Source organism: Marmota monax, unplaced genomic scaffold, assembly GCF_021218885.2.
Source record: "Marmota monax isolate L192 unplaced genomic scaffold, Marmota_monax_Labrador192_F-V1.1 WCK01_AAM20220418_F8-fsc00080, whole genome shotgun sequence".
In the NCBI taxonomy this organism is placed as follows: Eukaryota; Metazoa; Chordata; class Mammalia; order Rodentia; family Sciuridae; genus Marmota; species Marmota monax.
In genome coordinates this window covers 6,600,647-6,618,574 of record NW_026694750.1, presented here as the reverse complement: position 1 = coordinate 6,618,574, position 17,928 = coordinate 6,600,647, and the positions used below count along the sequence as shown (strand labels likewise).

The 17,928-nt window shown below is 55.0% G+C and overlaps 1 protein-coding gene across 1 annotated transcript; it reads right to left on the bottom strand.

The window, feature by feature from the left end:
• Positions 1-1,109: 1,109 nt before the first annotated feature.
• On the bottom strand, positions 1,110-6,181 carry CUNH1orf174 (chromosome unknown C1orf174 homolog). The gene is made up of 4 exons (XM_046424492.2): positions 6,049-6,181; positions 3,376-3,489; positions 2,113-2,595; positions 1,110-1,708 (listed from the first exon to the last, which is right to left on the bottom strand). The coding sequence occupies exons 1-4, from the start codon at positions 6,061-6,063 to the stop codon at positions 1,601-1,603; spliced, it is 720 nt and encodes a 239-aa protein (XP_046280448.1). The 5' UTR covers positions 6,064-6,181; the 3' UTR covers positions 1,110-1,600.
• Positions 6,182-17,928: the final 11,747 nt, after the last annotated feature.

Below are 17,928 nucleotides of genomic sequence, written 5' to 3'. Positions count from 1 at the left end.
GAGGCCCTGCCCACCACCTGGGGCCGCTTACTGTACATGTGATACCTGTGCTGTGGCAACTCTGCTTCCCTTTGATAGTGACCTTCAGGGACTTAGGTTTGCCATCTCTGCCACCTCAATCCTAGATGTCATATGAGGCTTCTGGGACTGGCTCAAGTTGCATGACCAGTTAGGAAGGGCCCTACACAGGTCCAGGTGTGGCAGAACCCATGGTGCTCCCGCCTAGGCAGTACAGATTACAGACTGCACTAATGCAGCAATGTAAAGATGTAAATTATTTCCCCTGGCTATCAGAAAATGACTACAAATAAGTTTTGAATTATATTCAATCAATGAATAAATGGCAGAATCTTCCAGAGCAGGTGACGGTCACAGATAATGGGAATCACAACAGAAGCAGAGAATGGTGCAGGGAAACTACTTGCAGGGAGGGCAGTGGAAGGAGCCTCACAGGGCTTGTCACCTGCTGAGTGGTCTGCTGTGTTGTCACTTCCTGTTACCTCATAGGACGGCTGACAGTTGGCGGGCAGCCTGGCTACACCCAGCCAGGACTGGGCAGGAGCCCAGACATGGAGCCACTCCTTACAGAGTCCTGTGTGTTCGCAAGGGCCGAGCACTTTTCCCGTTGGTACAGCCAACGGCCAGGCTTCCTCCTCCTAGGTGCTCTGCTGAGACCTGGCACACAGCTGAAAGGAAGAGGCTGGGAAAGCCTCCATGTGCTGCATCCCTTTGTCCACTGGGGAAGACACGTCACCAGGTGCTCCTTGATACAGGTGGGGGCTGGGGAACATCCCCAGGTAGGGCTCAGGTGTGTGGGCCCAGGGTGCCACCTGAGAACACATGCAGCCGAATGGTACACCTCACTGGATAGTGCCTCCACCACGCAGAACGAGGGAGGCAGTCTGACCCTCTTGTGGCAAAGGTGAGTGAGCTGTCAACAAGGACAATAGGGCAGGGCAGGGGCTGGGTCACCTCTCAAAGCCTGTCCCAGCGGCCTTACCTCTCCTGCAGGTTAATGGGCCTTAACAGTGGTCCTAGCCTAGGGATAAGATTCATTTCTTCCCTTGACTCTCAAATTTTTGAGGAAGGAGTAGTTTTAGGTACAGTACTTTAAAAATTTTCAAAATATATTTTTATTTCTTTCCCATGTGTATTTTGTAAAATTTCAAGGTCAACAACACTAGCTCTACACTGCAATGAGGACAATCCTGCAAGCACTGGCACTGAATTGATCAGGAGTGATTAGATTCTGATAATGGAAAAAAAAAAAAAAAACTTGCATATCATAAAACTAAGGAGCTCAAGGGAAGGTTTCCTTACAAAGATCATACTCACTTAACACGGAAGCACGGAGCCCTCATGACTAACCCACGCCAGCACCACAGCATACGAATGTGACAAAAGATGCCTGCACCCAAGCAGCAGCTGCAGGGCTGCACGGACACCTCCCACAGGCATCTGGTGTTCTGCACAGTTCTCTTAGGGGTGAAATCTGATTAAGACATTCTCTTGGAGATGCACTGTATATAAATTGCATAATTTGCTAAACTGTCAAACTGTTAACTATCCTGAATGTGTCGAGAAATCATTCTGTGCTTCTCTACATTTCTGCATCATCGTCATCCTCATCGTCTTTGGCTCTGAAATGCATTTTTCTGAATTCTCGTCTGCTCATTGAAGGACAAGCTGAAGAGGCTGGAGGCAGGTCCTTAGAGGGAAGAAAACACGGACTTCAGTCCCAAATGACACAATGAGAGCACCTGCACGCACAGTTCACCTTGGTTAGCTCTGGTCTGGCAGAGTGGGCCTCCCTGTTAGACATGGAAATGAGGAGATCCAAGCACCCATCCCTCGGTAAGGAGGAGTCTGGTTCAGGCAAGAGAGGGGCAGACAGATTCAGGAAACCACAGTGGTGCAGGGTGCTGGTGCACCTGGAAGGTGCCCGCCTTTCTCAATGGCAGGATTCTGAGCCTGGGAGCTGGAGGGAGTGCCCTGATTAGCTAACCCTTATTTTTTTCTCTTGCACTAAAATTATTAAAGTGTATTAACTTTGTGGCGAGGCATGCTTGCAGGCCTCAGATGCAGCAAGGGAGGGGGATGTGCCACTCTTACCTGCATGAGTTCAACATTTCCAAAAAATCGGCTCACTGGCATGGGCTGGTTGCTGTCATCGTCTAGAAAGACGCTGTTGTCCATCTGAAACAATGGCTTCCGCACATCCTCTCTTTCCAGTGCCACCTGGTCCTGCCCCACAGAACAACCATTTGACTCCTCTCCCCCTGCCCCTGCGCTAGGTTCCTGCGTAGACAGACCATCTTCAGTCTTTGCTGAGCAAGGGTCACTGGCAGCTTTGCAAGGGCTGTGGGGAGGCGCTGCAGCCTCCTGCTGTGTAGCAACACCAGCCTCACGGCCTAGGAGCAACATACTGTCTTCTGCAAACTCATTTTCACAAGGGACCTTGGGTGCCACTTTTGGCAAAGAAGCACTGTCACTTTTAGGGACCAGTTTCTGTAATTCAACCTTCAAAAGATGACTTCTGTCACACTTGAACTTCTTGGAAGTCCGCCTGTCTGCAGCCTTGTGGGATGAGGAAGTCTGCCAAGAAAGAAGAATAAAGGGGAAACTAGACACATCTAGCAACCACAGGCCTCGATCCCAGAGGCTCCTGTTTCTTCTCACCTGAGACAACATAACTCTCGTCACCTTGTGTCACCACTGGAGGGACAGAATACACACTAATGGCCGAGGATGAGTCTAGACACAAACCTTGTCATTACTCCATTGCTTTCGGTTTTCCCTGGGGGGGGGGGGTGGTGTTTCCTGAAGCATATGTTTACTTTTGTTATGAAATTACAATAAGAGGATCCAGTCTCCATCCATTCCTACTAAATGGAAGCTCTACTAGTTTTTGTATTATTCTCCCAAGCCTGGTGTGTGGGAGGTGCTCAGCAGAGGTTGCTACATGGACTTCAAGACTTTTACAAGCAGCTGAGCAAGAGACAGCACCAGCTGACCAGTGGGCCAGGGACTCCTTGGAGACAACAGCTCAAGACTATCAGAGGGTCCTTTCCTAGCCCCCTGAGCCTTCCTCTCGTGGTTTGGGGTGAAGCAGTGTGACAATGCACCCTCATCACTTGGACAGGCCACCTTCAGAGTGAACAATCGTGTCTTGGAGCCCAGGTCTCTGACACACATAATCATCCTGGTGGCAAACGCCAGGAAAGCCACTATGGACTGCACAGCACAGCCTCCTGAAAGCAAAGTCAGCAGCACCAGGCTCTCCTCCGATGGGCCCTGGGATCTAAGCTACATTAGCGTCTTGGAGTGATAACTTAGTATTTAGACCTTGGTATTCTTCATGGCAACAGAGCTCACCAGACATGCTGTTTTGGCAGACGTGGAGCCAGTGACATCCTGGGCAGGGGCCAAGCTGGCTTCAGAGCAACTTCGGGCTCGTAGGCGCGCTGAAGATCGCACTCCACCTGTGAGCTAGACCAGATGGAGGCTCAGTCAGAGGATGCTCCCAGGAAAAAACATGAGCGTGCAGCTGAAGTCTCCCAACTAGAGAACCCCCCCAGGCTCTTACCACCTTCATAGGAAGGCAGCTGTGGCCTGAATATGCACAAACAGCTGACCTTGGGTTTAGATACAGGATCTGCTGTGCATGATTTTGGGGGCTTGGGACAATCTGTCCCCTCACTGTGTATGTTTGTAGGACCATGTGTATGTTAATGGACTCAAAATCATCTCCAAGTGTCTAGAGTAAGCAGCACATATCCTTCCTCAAAGGCTCTCAATCTTTGATGTGTCAAGTTCTTGACAAAAGGTAAATGAAAACGAAGGCGAGTTGCTGGCCTCCCCTCCTTCCCTAAATGGCAGTCCTAACTCCAGCTTTAAGCAGGTAGCTTCTTCCAGATCCTACTGTCAGCTGCTGTCTACTTCTGTCTTATTCTAAAGACAAAGGAAAGGCTTCTAATAAAAAAAAGCCTTAACATTTAAAATAACCTTATTTAAGAATAATTTTAGGTTTTCAGAAAAGTAGCAAAAACAACAGAGCAACACTAAAACTTAGCATTGATTCTATACTGTGAACTTTGGATGATATTTGTATTTCCTCTGTCTTTCCATGAATACTTTTTTATTCTGTTCTAGAATCCAGTCCAGGATATTACACTACACTTAGAAAATAAGTTTCAAAGTTCACCTTAAAAATTGAAGAGTATAAAAATGAGTAATAAAGAGAAGCAATAAACAGAAGTGAGGAATTAAGGTAGAAATTACAAACTCAGAAGCTGTTGCCACAATGGGCCCTAGAACTAGAAATCCATGAGGTGCCAGATGCAGGTGCTCTGCTCAACAGCAGATGGAAAAACAGAAAAGGAACAAGCCAGCGTAGGGTAGCAAGTCTCCACATCCACCTTCCAGCCCTGCCATGGACTCTGCCCAGCTAGAGACAGAGCATTTGAAAAAGTGTTGGGGCCGCAACCTGAGAAAGGAGGGGGAACCCCTGCTACAGGCAGTACAAGCAAGGGCTCTTGGCCAGGGTCAGGGGCTGTTGCATGGTTGCTGGGGCCAGGCTTATGTCACCTCACAGCACAGGGCTTGGTGGGAAGAGCCCTGCAGCAGCAGTTCTGTCACTGAATGTGACATTGCCAAGAGCTGCTGTGCACCTCTCTCAGGGACAAAACTACCACTCAGCCCAGACAAGTCCATGTCCCCACACTGTCAGTGAATAAAGAGGAGAGAGATGACAGTGTCACATCACAAGAGACTGTGGGGGGAGGGGGAGGGGGAGGGGGAGTGTGGGAGTGTGTGTGTGTGTGTGTTCCCAAGTGGAAACTCTATAGAGTTTAAAACTACAGGGAAGGGCTCTCAACAGCAGCCACGAACTGAAGATTGGTACATCATGTAAATCAAATGGAAAAGGGAGGGAGCCTCAAAAACACTGAGTGCATCACGTACACCAACATGTGTAATGGAACAACAGAAAGAAAGGAAAGGAGAAAAGGTCCAAGGAATAGGGAGTGAACAGTTCCCAATCTACACATCCAGGAATGTCAACGAACCAAACTTCAAGTGGTGTAAATGCCAAGGTAAGTGGGGTAAATCCAGACACATCAGTGTCAGTCCCGAAACGCCTAGATAAGGACAAACTCTGGAATCAGCAGCAGACCAATGCCCATGGGAAGGGAGCCGTGGAGGCCACGGGAGAGCATCAAACACCTTCAAGGTACCTGAAGAAGACTGCCCACCAAGAACCCTAACCCAGCCAAGCTGTCCTTTGAGATGAAGGCAGGGCACAGACCTCCAGCCACAAAGCTGAGATTCGTTGCCAGCAGCTTCACGTTACAAGAAATACAGAGAGTTCTTCAGGTTGGAGCCAGTGACCCCAGACAGCAATTTAAATCCAAAGAAAACGGGGCCAGTGGGGCCCACTGGCCAGGCCTGTCATCCAGTTACTCAGGAGGCTGAGGCAAGAGGATCACAAGTTCGTGGGCAGCCTCAGCAAATCAGCAAGACTCTGCCTCAAAATAAAAACAAAAAAAGGCTGGGGATGTGGCTCGGAGGTAGATCACCCCCGGGTTCAACGCCCAGGCCACAAAGGACGGCAGCGGGCCGGTCAGTGGTCGCGTCCTTGGAAGTTCTACATGCACATCCCCTCCTTCCCTCTCGGCGGCTAGGGCGAGCGGTGTGCACCGGGACGCGGCCACCGCAGGACCCGGCGGTCGACTCGCGTCCAGTTCCCGACCCGACACAGGAGGCGGCGGAGCGGGCCGCCGCGGGCTAGGGAACGACCTCGGGCGGAGAAGACGAGACGGCGCGGACGCCCCAGCCCCGCGACTCGCAGGAGCCGCAACCGCAGCGCTCGGTGGCCGAGCAGCCCTCCGGCGCTCAGCCCCGGGCCGGCCGGTCACGTGCCGAACTCCCGCTCCGGGCGGCGACAGGCGGCCCGGGACTCGGGGCACCGCAGGAGGCCGGAGCCCCCGCCCCCGGGGGGGCGAGGCCAGGCGGAGGCCGCCCCTCGCCCCCCCGCGGCCCGCCCCTCACCTTCCTGCTCCTCATGAGTGTGAGCGGCGCCGCAGCTCCCGCGCCCCGCCAGCCGCTCCTCCACAGAGCGCCAACCCCGCGCCCCTCGACCCGCGTCGGTACGGCGTCTGACGTCTCCACGGAGCTGGCCAATCGCGGCTCGGCGTCCGCGGCACGTGACCTAACAACGTGGGTCTTCACGTAACCGGGCGGGGCGCAGCTCGGAGGATTCGGACCTGGATGCGGGAGGCGGGAGCCGGAAGTCGAGCGTACTTCGAGGCCATGTTTGAGACTGGCACTTCCTCGGCGCGTCTGTGGCCGCCATGTTTGAAGCGGGGGGCGGCCGCATCTCAAGGCGCCCCAGCCGGGCCACGACGGAGCGCGTGCGTGGCGGCTGCCCTTCTGGGTCCCACCTGCGGCAGGTCCTGGGGTGGCTCGCATCCAGTCCACGCTGCACTTCCAAGAAATCTTCCTCTAATGATATGTTATTTCTCTTTCTTTTTAAAAGAGGCGGCCTCGTCAGAAGCTTTAAGGCCTCCGGTTAGACTGCAGCGGTTGGGAGTGAGCTGCCCCAGGGCCCCCGGCATCTTCTGTAGCGGAGGTGCGATGCACACCGAAGGCACCAGTGCTCCCTGCTCTTTTCAGTGCATTAAAGACGCGAGTCCGTGAGGACCCTGCGGGCTCCTTTCCTCCTAAGAGACGCTTTCTTAGGTGTGCAGTGACTCCCGGGGGTCAGCTGGGCTGGATTTCCCTTTGGGCGGAGCGTGGACACTCACATGCTTGGCTGCACCTGGTCTCCAGTCCTTCTCGCCATACTTTCCCCCACCAGGTGCATGGAAGGGAAATGACAGGTGTGTGACCGGCAGGAAATCCATTTGAAGGGAAATTAATGTGATTGCTGCCAGGTCTTAAAAACCAGCGGAGTGCTCTGTCACACACCGAACCTGTCCGCCTACTGGTCGCTTCCATAGTTTGATTCAGGGATCTTTCTGGAGTCCTAAAGAAGCTCACAAGCCAGGGAGCGGGTGACTGCCACAGCCAGTTTCCACCCCACTGTTGGCAGGTGGAGTCAGGGCACCGTGTGATCTTGTGATGGGTGTTGTGGCCTTTCTGAGCCACCGAGGTTGACACCCCTAGGACTCTTGGTCCTTCTTCACAGGTATGCGGTGTTGGTCCCTCATTCCTGGCCAGGGATGGGAACAGTTTCCAGCAGCTCTGCTGTTGGTCCCCACCCCAGGGTTTTCCTTGTACTTCCTTCTCTCTGGCCACATCCCATCAGCTGCTGGACCCTGTTATCTCTAGACTGCGGAGCCTCACTGCTGGCCCTCACTGCTCCTCTGGCCCCCTGCCCACAGCAGCAGGGCAGGCAGGGCTGCATGGTGGGGACGTGCTTCACTTCTTCCAGGATCAAGAACAGTAGTCTCAGCATCTCTTCTGAGACCCAGTCTGGTGCCCAGCACATGGTAGACCCTGGACAGGTGCCTCACTGAATGGAGGGCCCTTGAGCTTGCCTGCCCGGCCTCCTCTGGCCACAGTGCCCTGCTGTGCACACTGCTTGCTGCTCAACTCCCCAACAGCTGCCATGGCTCTTCCATGTTTCTCTGCTCAAAAACCTCCTCCCCCCACCCACCCCATTTTTGCCCGGCTCATCAATTCTTCAGCTTAAATTTCGTGTTGTTAGGGTGGCATCACCAGATGCCCTCTTGCCCCCACATTAAATCTGTCAACTAAGGGCCTTTGCCTCAGGACATGGTGCTGGGTTGGGTGTCTTCTTCCCATCTCCCATCGCTGCACCTTCATGCTTGCTGACTCACTCAGCATGTGCCTGCTGAGCTCCCATCGTGGCCCAGACAGGCCCGCACTGGGGTACAGTGGCCGCAGATGCAAGCAAGCTGACTTTTTAGAGCTTTGGTTCAGTGGGGGAGAAGAGTGTTGGTGAAATGTTCACATAAAGAACTGTGGATTTTCAGTGTGATGGGAACACACGCGATAGGAGGTGTCGGGCCTGCTGGGATGGGGGCCCAGATAAGGGTTCTTGGTGACCAGGGTCACCTCCTCCCTCCTTCACCTTTTGGGTCTACTAGGAGGAAACAGGTGGGGCCCTAGGCTGGCAAGCTGCCCCCTGATGACAGCTGCTGAAGTACCCAGAGGAGCCTTCCCCACCCTCCCCTTCTCAGTTGCTGGGTTGGGTTGCAGCAGATCCTGGAAGAGCACAAAGCCACTCCAAACTGAAGCCAGTCACTCCATGTGTCTCCGAGTTTCTCATGTTTGTTTCATTTCTTTATTTCTGATTAGCTGCCCCCTGCCCTTCCAGGATGAGGGGCACCACGAGGGCATCGTCTTCATGGCCGCCGCATGGGATGCTTGTGCAGTGCTCGTGTGGGGTGGGTCTCCCACACGGACTGTAACCCCTGAAGGCACGGCCTGGCACGGTGCCTGCCCTTCCGGTGGACTCCACGCTGACGTTTGTGGAATGGGCTGTGGTGGGGATGATGCATTAGAGACCTGGGACTGCAGATTCGAGGGAGCTGGGTACTCTCCTACACCACAGAGTCGCTGCTTAACCACCACGTGTCCACAGCTCTATATTTGCCTTCAACAAACCCGTGAGGCTGATGAGAAGTTGAAGAGGATTTCCAACTGATTAGCAGCCAGGAGACCCATTAACCAAGGCCACCCGGCCAGAACACATCTCATTACTGCAAGAGACGGTGGCCTCTGTGATAAGGAATGATCCTTTCCTGCATCTGACCCTTTATGTCTTAAAGAACCATGTTAAAGAAAGAAAGAGGAGAAACCAAGGGAAAAAAAATAAAACAACCTGCTTTAAAATGTCCTCTGATAAAGTTTCTGGTAGTCACCTTCCCCTTCCTCCTGGCTTTGCTGCGCAGTAATAGCCAGGAGTAGGGTGGCATCTGCTGTTGGCAAGCCTTCATTCCTCAGTGGCTCCCACACAAGTTCACCAAGGTCCTGCCAGATGTGAGGAGGTGGAAGGAGGATGTGTGAGATGGGACCTGGTGGGCACCTGAGCCAGGTGCCAAGCAGGAGACAGTCTGTAGTGTCAGGTTGGTCAAGAAGAGCGTCGGGAGGCACTGACTTGAGCTTCACGCTCTTTGCTGGCTGACAGTTCCTGCAGAGATAGAAGGGAGGGTAAGGGAGCGGGGGTCCTAGACATGGGCAGTGGGAACCCCAGTGCCTTGTAGGGCTCTCACTGGGGCTAAACATTCTGGGAGTTTTGGGAGCTTACTTTGTAGACTGATCAATAGTCCGTGACATTAATATGTTTGAGTACAGAGACCATTTTCTGCTTCAAATATCCCCCAACCTCCTGGGATTAGGGTGCAGCTGTGGGTTGATTATACCTGCTCCTTTTCAGCAAGACTGGGATGGGTTTTGGCCTGACGTGTGGACCTGTGTGACACTGCCCCAAGCTCACAGCCTGTTCCCATCTCATCTTGGTCTGTTGGCAGGAACTTGGAGCATTCCTTATTCATGTTTTCTTGTTCACTTGTCTTTTCATTCTTGGCTTCTGTCTTTTATCTGCAATTAATCGTGTGTGTTTGAAAAGTCTAATTGTGCTTCTGTTTTTATTGATAGCAACTCAGAATCATTTTGGTGAATCTTCCAGACATAAGTAGAGAGGAAGGAAAATGCTCATAGGCCCTACACTGCACCAACATAGGCCCCAAGGAAGTACACCAGAAATCATCTGCAGACATCTTCCCGCACCCCGTCACTGCACTTGGAATCCATTTGTTTAATCCTTCAAATGTCTGGGGAGCTCTTGGTGTGGGCTTCTGCCTCGTGAGAAATCCTGGGGCAGCATCTAAGAGTGTGGGCCCTGGGCTGGGGGTGCCGCTCAGAGGTAGAGTGTCTGCCTAGCATGTGCATTCAATCCCCCCAGCACCGCAGAAAACAAAACACAAACACATGGAGCCAGGCCCTGATCGCCTGCAATGTGGCTCTCGCTGGGGATGAGCTTGCAATCTGCTGAGCTAGTCCAGGTGCACACGCAGAGCCAGCAGAGGCCACCATGAGGCACCGAGCTCTGGGGCCACTGTGGCTGCAGCTTGCCCTGGTGATGCTGAGAACACCCCCCGGGGTGTAAATGACGTTGCACGAGCAGACATGACTGTCGTGTCGTGAACTCGGACACCACCCAGGGCTGGCCTCCTGGCGGCCTCACGGCTCTCTGCAGCCCTGTGGCGGGATCACAGTGGCAATGCCCTTTCATGAAAGGACAGAGCCTGGAAAAGGCAAGATTTCCAATTCAATGCAAAATACCATTTTTTGAGGCAGGAAGAAGTACATGAAGGTGGAATGTCCTATTTTGAGAGCCGCCTTGCCTTCTGGGGGTGGTGGAACGTGAGGTGAGGCTCTAGCTGCAGAACAGGAGGCGGGACCTGGCCTCTCGCACAGACCATGGCTGCTTCCCTCGCCCAGGTGCCCCTCGCCCTTTGGCTAATTGGCTAAACATTAGGGACAGATTTTGCCCATAAATGTGCCCGTTGACAGGAGTGGTTCCCTCTGTGGCTGTGCGGTGACACTCCCGTCGGGCACAGGAGGAATACTGCCCGTACAGAGGGCAACTGTCCGTACCAGAGCTGCAAGGGAAGCTGGTGCATGGACACCCTGCCCCTCCACGCCAGGAGATGCTCCCGGGGGGTTGTACGGGGGGACTCTGCCCATTCTCACTGATGTCCCTTTGGCAGAATGTGGACCCAGTTGGGACTGGGGACATTGACCTCCAGCCATCTCAAGGGCCGTTCCCACATGTGGCCTCCCAGAACTAAATTTCATGGACTGTCAAATCAAACGGGTTCCTTCAGGTGCCAGAGATATAAGGTGCCCTCGCTGTCCCTGGAGGGGACCAAGGCCTCTGAGGTGGCATGGTGGCGGGTGCAGGAAGCAGAAGCACCGCCCGGGGAGCGCACAGGGCCTAAAGCCTGCCTTCACTTGAAGATGAGCATCAGCAGAAGTCATTTTGCTGAGATGTGCAACTGGAGAGATCCAGCACCGGCAGCATCAGCTTCAGATTGGAAGCTTGGTGAGGAGGAAGCTGCCCTGTCCCCACAGACGTGGCTGGCCTCGGTGGAGGAAGGGGGAGGAGTTCCAGGGAGGCGGCCTTCTCAGAGCAGGGCTGAGGCAAGCCTGCAGGTGGGCAGGAAGCAGCTCTGAGCAAGCTGGGGTCCATGAGAGGCAGAGTGGCCCTAGTTCTCCTCGTTGGTCAGGGTGGGGTCTGCCCTGCTTGGTGGCCCAGGAGCAGAACGGCAAGCAGTTGGTCTCTGTTCACTCTGGCCGGCTCCTTTGTGTGCAGGAATCCCCAATTTCCTTGTAGGACATTTGGCTGCTAATACCCCTGTGGCTGGTGCCCTGTCCAGTTGTTCTCCAAGAATCCAGATTCAGGCCAGCGGGCTTTGAGGAGGCCGAACGATGGATATGTGGCACCGCGCACTGGCAGCACCTAGCAGCTATGAACTCACCTCGTGGCGCGGCCTTGCCTCTCGGGCCTGGCTCTGCCCACGCCCCGCTGTCCAGTGACGCGTCCTCCCCGTCTAGCTCAGGCACCCGCTCCTCTCCGCCTCGCGCCCCCCTTTTCAGAGTCTGGGCAGAAAGCAGAAGGCAGGGCCCGCCTGGTGGCTGGTCTCCACAGGCCCCTGGGTTCCTGGGGTGTCGGCTCATGCATAAGCCGCAGCTCACAAGGTGCGTGCCTTGTCTACGGTTTTATGTCGGCACCATCTGGAATTCCTGGGTGTTTCCCAGGTGACTCATTGGACTGAATTTAAAGGTGAAAAGGTGGGGGAAATCTTTCTGTTGGGTCCGTCAGTTCCAGGATGTACACTTAGTATCCCAGAGGGAGAATTTTACCAGATGCAGGAATGGGGGACGATTCTGTCTCTGTCTGTCTCTCTCTGTGCCTGTCCCTCTCACTCACAGACAGCAGGCCAGGCCACACACACGGGAGGGTTCCCAGCCCCCCAAGATCTCATTTCTGAAGCCAGTCACAAGTTCGGGGTCCCCAAGATCACCCTCAGATTTGATGATTCACTAGAGGGCCTCGCAGAACGCACCAATCGCTGCTCCACTCAGAATGATGGCCCCTCATTGGGAAAGGACACGGGTCAGACCAGCAGGGGAGGGGACAAGTGGCTGAGTCCAGGAAAGTGCCTGAGCGGAGCTCTTCTCGTCACTCCTGGGGTTACTCCACTGGCACCCGTACGTGACCACTTCACCAGCCCAGGGAGCTCCCGAGCCCCCGTGTCCAGCGTTCTTGTTGCTGGGCTCCATCACCTGGGCAGAGCTGACTGGTGGGTTGCCCACGTGGCCATCGGTCTCCCAGCTGACTCTCCATCTGACCCGAAGCCCCTACCCCAAGGCACGCGGCTCAGCTTTTGGCTTGGCCAATCCCACCCTATTGCCATCCAGTGAGGCTGTGCCCACCCTAAGTCACACCACGGGACTAATCAGGGTGGCTCCAGGCCCCAGGGAAACAGTGACACGCTCACCAGACAGAACCCCGGCGAGGCTGCCTCCCAGAGCTGCTCTCTGACACAGGAAAAAATGAGGTGAGATGTTGCCCGGTGGGTCTGCGGCTCCCCTTTCCTTGGGTTGGTTGGAACATTCTTATCTCCTCTTCCCGGATTTCTGTGGAATTTCTCTGGAACTAATACCTGCTGCACGTACCTGATGACAAAGAAAAAGGTTTTGTAGAAACATTTTCCTCTAAGGAAAAAAAGAGGCACCCTGCCTTCCTCTCAGTGGGAGAGAAATGTTCTTCTGAATAATTTTTTAATTTACTAAAAGTTTTCTGACTCCGTTGCTGAGGGGATGCTAACTTCCCGCAGAGGGGCTTGCAGATAAAGTGTCTCCGTGAACGTGGCGCCTAAGCTGGCCCTGGAAGCCCAGGGGCGCCTCGCTGTGGGATCTGCTGAAGACTCCTGCCTTTCCCTCCTCCCTCGAATGGGGCCCTGCTCTCCAGCCGGCCCCAGCCTGACCCCGGCCACTTGTCCGAGCAAGAGGCTGGCCTTCCCCAGTCAGTGACGAATGCATTGTCTAACCCATCAGGGTGTCGTGGACCTCTCGTCATTCATTTCTGCTGGGGGTCTTAGAGAATCAGGCGTCCGCGGTCAGTGGAGGCTGGATGTTCTGCACACCCAGCCCCAAGCCTGTGGTTCTCACTGGCACACACAGGTCGGGCACTGCACCCAAACGGTGATACTTCCCCCTTGAAGTTCTCAAGAGGGATTTTTCTAGCAATGATTTTGAAAATTCATCACTACTATGCCCAGGGATACCAGAAGCCTGCAAGAGCAGAGCTGCTGCCGAGCCAGCGGAGCCCCGGCCTGGGATCTCGGGTCACCTCCAGACCTCCTGCCTGGATCTTTATGCTGAGGATGCTTTGCGTGAGGCGCTCAGGGTGCAGGGCCACACTGCAGAGGCCGGGCTGCGGGGTCCTGGGGTTTTCTGAGAATGGCTGGGAAAGCAGCACATAGTGACTTCAGAGTGGAGGACCCCCCCCCCCTTTACAGGCTCAGCCCCCCTTCTTTATTTTTTAGGATTTTTCTTCACAATATCTTTATTCTATTTATTTATTTTTATGTGGGGCTGAGGATTGGACCCAGGACGTCGGATGTGCTAGGCAAGTGCTCTACCACGGAGCCCCAGGTCCAGCCTCAGCCTGCACTCTGACCTCATAGGACTTCACCTTTGCAGGGCGTCGGCTGTCCACCTGCATGGGTGGCTGGCACAGGGTCTTGGGCACAGGAGTGACCACGGTTTTAGTGACCAAGTCATGGATAGTTGCCTCCTGGCTTGGCCCCCACTGGATTCCCCGTGGGTGGAATAACGAGGTCCCCCTGTTTTGAGAGCACCCCCATTTGTTCATGAACTGTTGGAAACCTCTCCTGTGGACCACTTCAGGTGATTCTCCCCACAACCTATGACAGACAAGTTCTCTTGTTGCCTTCATTTACACCTGGGGAAGCTGAGGCACAGAGAGGGGGCGAAACTCACCCAGGATCACACAGCACGGAGGTGCTCGGGCCAGATTTGGACCTAGACATCCCCCCACTTCTCCACCCCGTGGGGCTCTGTTTCTGAGCACTAAGCTAGCACTCAGAGAAGCCATCCCTGGGCGTCTCTGGTCCTGGACACCAGGGGGCAGGATGAGACAGCAGAAGAGGTGGCTGGCAGCCCAGGCAGCACAGTTTCTGGGCTGTTTCCTGGTCTCAGTTTGTTCTTGGATCTAGCATCCCAGGATGCCCTCTGGGAGGATGAGTGGCCGTGGTAAGCAGGCGAGGGACACAGAAAGGGGCTCCTTTCCTAGGGCCTTTAGAATCTTCTGTGCAGCCGGGGATCAGAGTGAGCAGAAGCATTTTCTGTGCGTTTTTGGCTTCTCAGGTTCCCAGCACCTTGGCCAGTGCCAGGCAGTGAAAGTGGCACCTTAAGAATGCGTTAGCGGTGGCAGCTGCTTACAGCGCAGGCGGGAGGGCTCACTGCACCCTGTGCGTCCAGAGCTGGCCACTGCCCTCTGGTCTGGAGCAGGGCGAATCCCTCCCATCCCCGTGGTTCTGGGCTGGCGTGGCTGGGGTTTCCAGGTGCCCGGCTGGGCTGCTGCTGCTCTCCCCTGGGGCTCAGGCACCTCCTGGGTGGCACATGTGGGCCGACTGGTCTTCTCCTTCACACAGGGGCACCCTTCCTGTGTTCAGCGGCCCAGCCCCTCCCTTGGGTGGCCAAGCTGTGGCTCCAGCTGCAGGGGCTTCCACCCTTTGAGACCCCGAGGATAGCAGGGACTCCGAGCTCCGTCCTGCTTCCTGGCTTTTTCCTTTCCTCTCCGGCCCCCCCTCCCATTGGCTTTTGCTAGAAAACACTTTCTCTCTCCTGAGATCACCAGTGAGTCACGTTGGGGGGCACAAGGGTCTGTTGGTACAGATAGGAAACTGAGGTCCCGGGTGGCCCAAGACCTACTGAAGCCCTGGGACCCAATGGCTGGGCTGGCCCTGTGTGCACCTGCACGTCTTCCTTGTGGAGAGGGCTGTGTCTTCTCTCAGCCTCAGGTCTCTGCCCACTCCGTACTCCCCATTCCTCCCCATTCCTCTCCTGCCTTCTTTCCCCTCCTTGGGTCCCCAGTCCTGCTTGCCTTTGGTTCTGAGTCTCTGCACGAAGCTCTGCTCTCCAGCTGGGCTCATACTGCCATGGTGCATGTTTGGGGGACCTGGGACACGCTCATGGCTTTTCAGGGTTTCTGGGGGGCTGGGCCTCGGAGCTCTCCTGAGACGCCAATCTTTTCCTAGCATGGTTCCCTACGAACGCTTGGTGCAGGTGTTTCCAGCCATCCTCCAGGTACGCACTGCAGCACCTTGATCCCAACTCTTCAGTTAACCAGGGCAAAGAGACGGAGATGGAATTAAGGCGCAGATTAACTGTCAGTCCACCCCGCGGCCCAGCCACCTGTTTTCCAGGGCAGTGAGCCAGGGCAGGTATGGGCTTCCTCCAAGACCCGAGCCTGTGGGGGGGGGTGTGTGGTTCTGAGCTTCCACATGTCAGGGGAACCCGAGAGGAGAGGCTGCACCCCGAGAACTGCTGGAGAGCTGTGAGCCTGTTGGTGAGCAGAACAGAAACTAAGCAAAGGTTGGGACAGCCGTCTCTGGCCCTGCGCTCCCCAGAGCCATCTCTGCTGGCCATGGGTCAGGGCGGCCTGCTGGAGCCTGGCTGCCAGTGCAAACACAGATGTGGGCACGGTCTTCCTGTGCCAGACAGCAGCTGCTGCGCTGGGCTGCTGGGCAAGGTGCTGAGCTGGCAGAGCCCAGTGCCCAGGAATCAAGACACAAGGAACCTGGTGGTTGGTGGTTATTCCAGGTGCTGGGTTGGGGCTGACAGGCCCTGTCATCCCAGGCTGGTGCTCGAGGGCCCTCAGCAGGCCTGAGAGGGCCATGGCAGTCACCAGCAGGCCTTGCTCACTGAGCATCATGCTGTGTCCCCACTTCCTGTTTCCCACTTGCTCCCAGGCTGCAGGCTGGAGGGTCAGTCTTTCCTCCCCACCCCTCCCAAGCCTTCCCTATCTCGGCCCCCTACTTTTCTAGTTCCCACATGGAACCCTCTTTCCTGAAATTCATGCTGTGACTGTTTTCTTGGCTGAATTGGGCTGGCACATGGGCCAAGCTCTCTGTAGGTGCATCTACTCCCGGAGAAGATGGCGCTGCCTGGTGCAGATGATTGTCCCTTCCGTCAGCCTCGCCCATTCCACAGCAGGCTCCAGCGTTCTCTCTGCCACCCTGAGGCCCATTGTGGGTTTTCACACACAGAAGAGCAGTTCTCCCAAGACGAGGCCTTCTGAAGCCTCCAGGGCACAGGGGACCAGGGCGGGAGTCAGGTGTTTGCTGCCCACGCCTGGCGTTTCCTTCCAGGGAAAAATGCCTCTTCAAGATGCTCTGGCCTCTTGCCCTGGGCCCTCACTCCTGCCCACGGCAGCGGGCTGGGCCTGCTGTGGAGGCTCACAGTTCCTCAGTCTGCCTTTGACCATGGGCTGTAGATAAAATATGGGATGTGTGAGCTGAAGAGACCGAGTCTCCCCACCCTCCCCCCTGGATGGGTGCAGGAGCAGCCGGTGTGTCTGCCTGGGCTCTCGGCCTCCTGTCGGGGGGCCCTGCCAGCTCTGCTCTGGGGTGGGAAGCCTGTCTGTTCCTCCCCAAAGCTGTGCCCCCAAGCGAGACTCCGGCTCACCCTCCACTGACTCGTTTGTCTTGTTTCTATTTGGCGCAGAACTTGGGTGGGAAGAAGGGTGATGTCATTGGGGTCTCCTCAAAGACCCTGGCTGGACGGAGCTTTTTAAACGAGCGCTTTAAAGGATCCCAGCACTCCTCCACCTCGGTGTGCCCTGATCAGGCTCTGGAGGCAGCAAGCCTGAGTTAGGTCTGGACGCTGCCTGTGCCTGCCCTGTGGCCTGGGGACGCCCCACTCCTGGGTCCCTGGGTCCCAGTCATGAAAGGTAGACAAGCAGGCTTTCCACTGATGTTTTCAGGATCCAGCGGGAAACTGGACGCATGTTCTGTGAACACGGGAGGGCGGTGTGCCTCCTGAGCAGGGCCTCAGCCCTGGGGTCATTCTTCCATCTCAGCCTCTCGGAATTGCATGCACCTGACCTTGACTTTGGGGCCTCGAGGTCTGCTTACCTGTGACTTGGGGGTCATTCCAGGTGCTGCATGGACAACTGCTGCCTTCACATTCAGTCACGGCCACCAAAGGGCCCACTCAGGAAGGAACAGGAGTCCTGGCTGGGATAAAAGCCCTCCTCTGGCTCCTTCTAGAAACTATCAGCTTCCCAACTGGGGACGAGCAGCAGCACTTGGAAGAGAAGTCTGACGCAGCCGTGGGGCCTCCTTGGAGAGATGCCTCTTCCCATCACCGCTGGTCCCACCCTCTGGCCACACAACACTGTGGGAAACCAGACAGCCACAGGGACTCAGAGGTGGCCCGGGAGAGTGGGGCTCGTGGGCTGGGAGATTCAGAAATAGCAGAGACTAATTCGTTTCACTTGTCTGCCCTTTTCTGTGTGTATCTGAGGGAAATGCGATACATAAAGTTTTTTTTTTTTTTGCTCAAGGATTTTATAAAAATAAAATTACAGGTGATAGGAAAGCATTGAGTTAAGATTTAATTGGCAGAATTTAAAATTCTTTCTTAGTGGTCCATCACATAATGGTATGCCTTTGATTTGATGAAATATGTGATTTATTCTGACAGATTCAGACAGATCCGAATTAGAATTTCAAGTTCACCTCTGCAGCTGAACAGCTGTGTGAATCTGGCTGCTTTGCCTAATCCCTGAGCTTCAGTTTCTTTATCTGACAGTGGAGATAAGAGCTGATAGGGCTCTTTGGATTTTGCAGGTGAAAAGGAGAA

Bases quoted from the DNA above. Each gene is read 5' to 3' on its own strand.
- CUNH1orf174 (XM_046424492.2), bottom strand. The intron at 2,596-3,375 runs GTGAGCTCTGTT...CTTTCTTGGCAG, and splicing joins CTGCCAAAACAGCATGTCTG to ACTTCCTCATCCCACAAGGC. The intron at 1,709-2,112 runs GTAAGAGTGGCA...CTTCCCTCTAAG, and splicing joins GAAATGTTGAACTCATGCAG to GACCTGCCTCCAGCCTCTTC.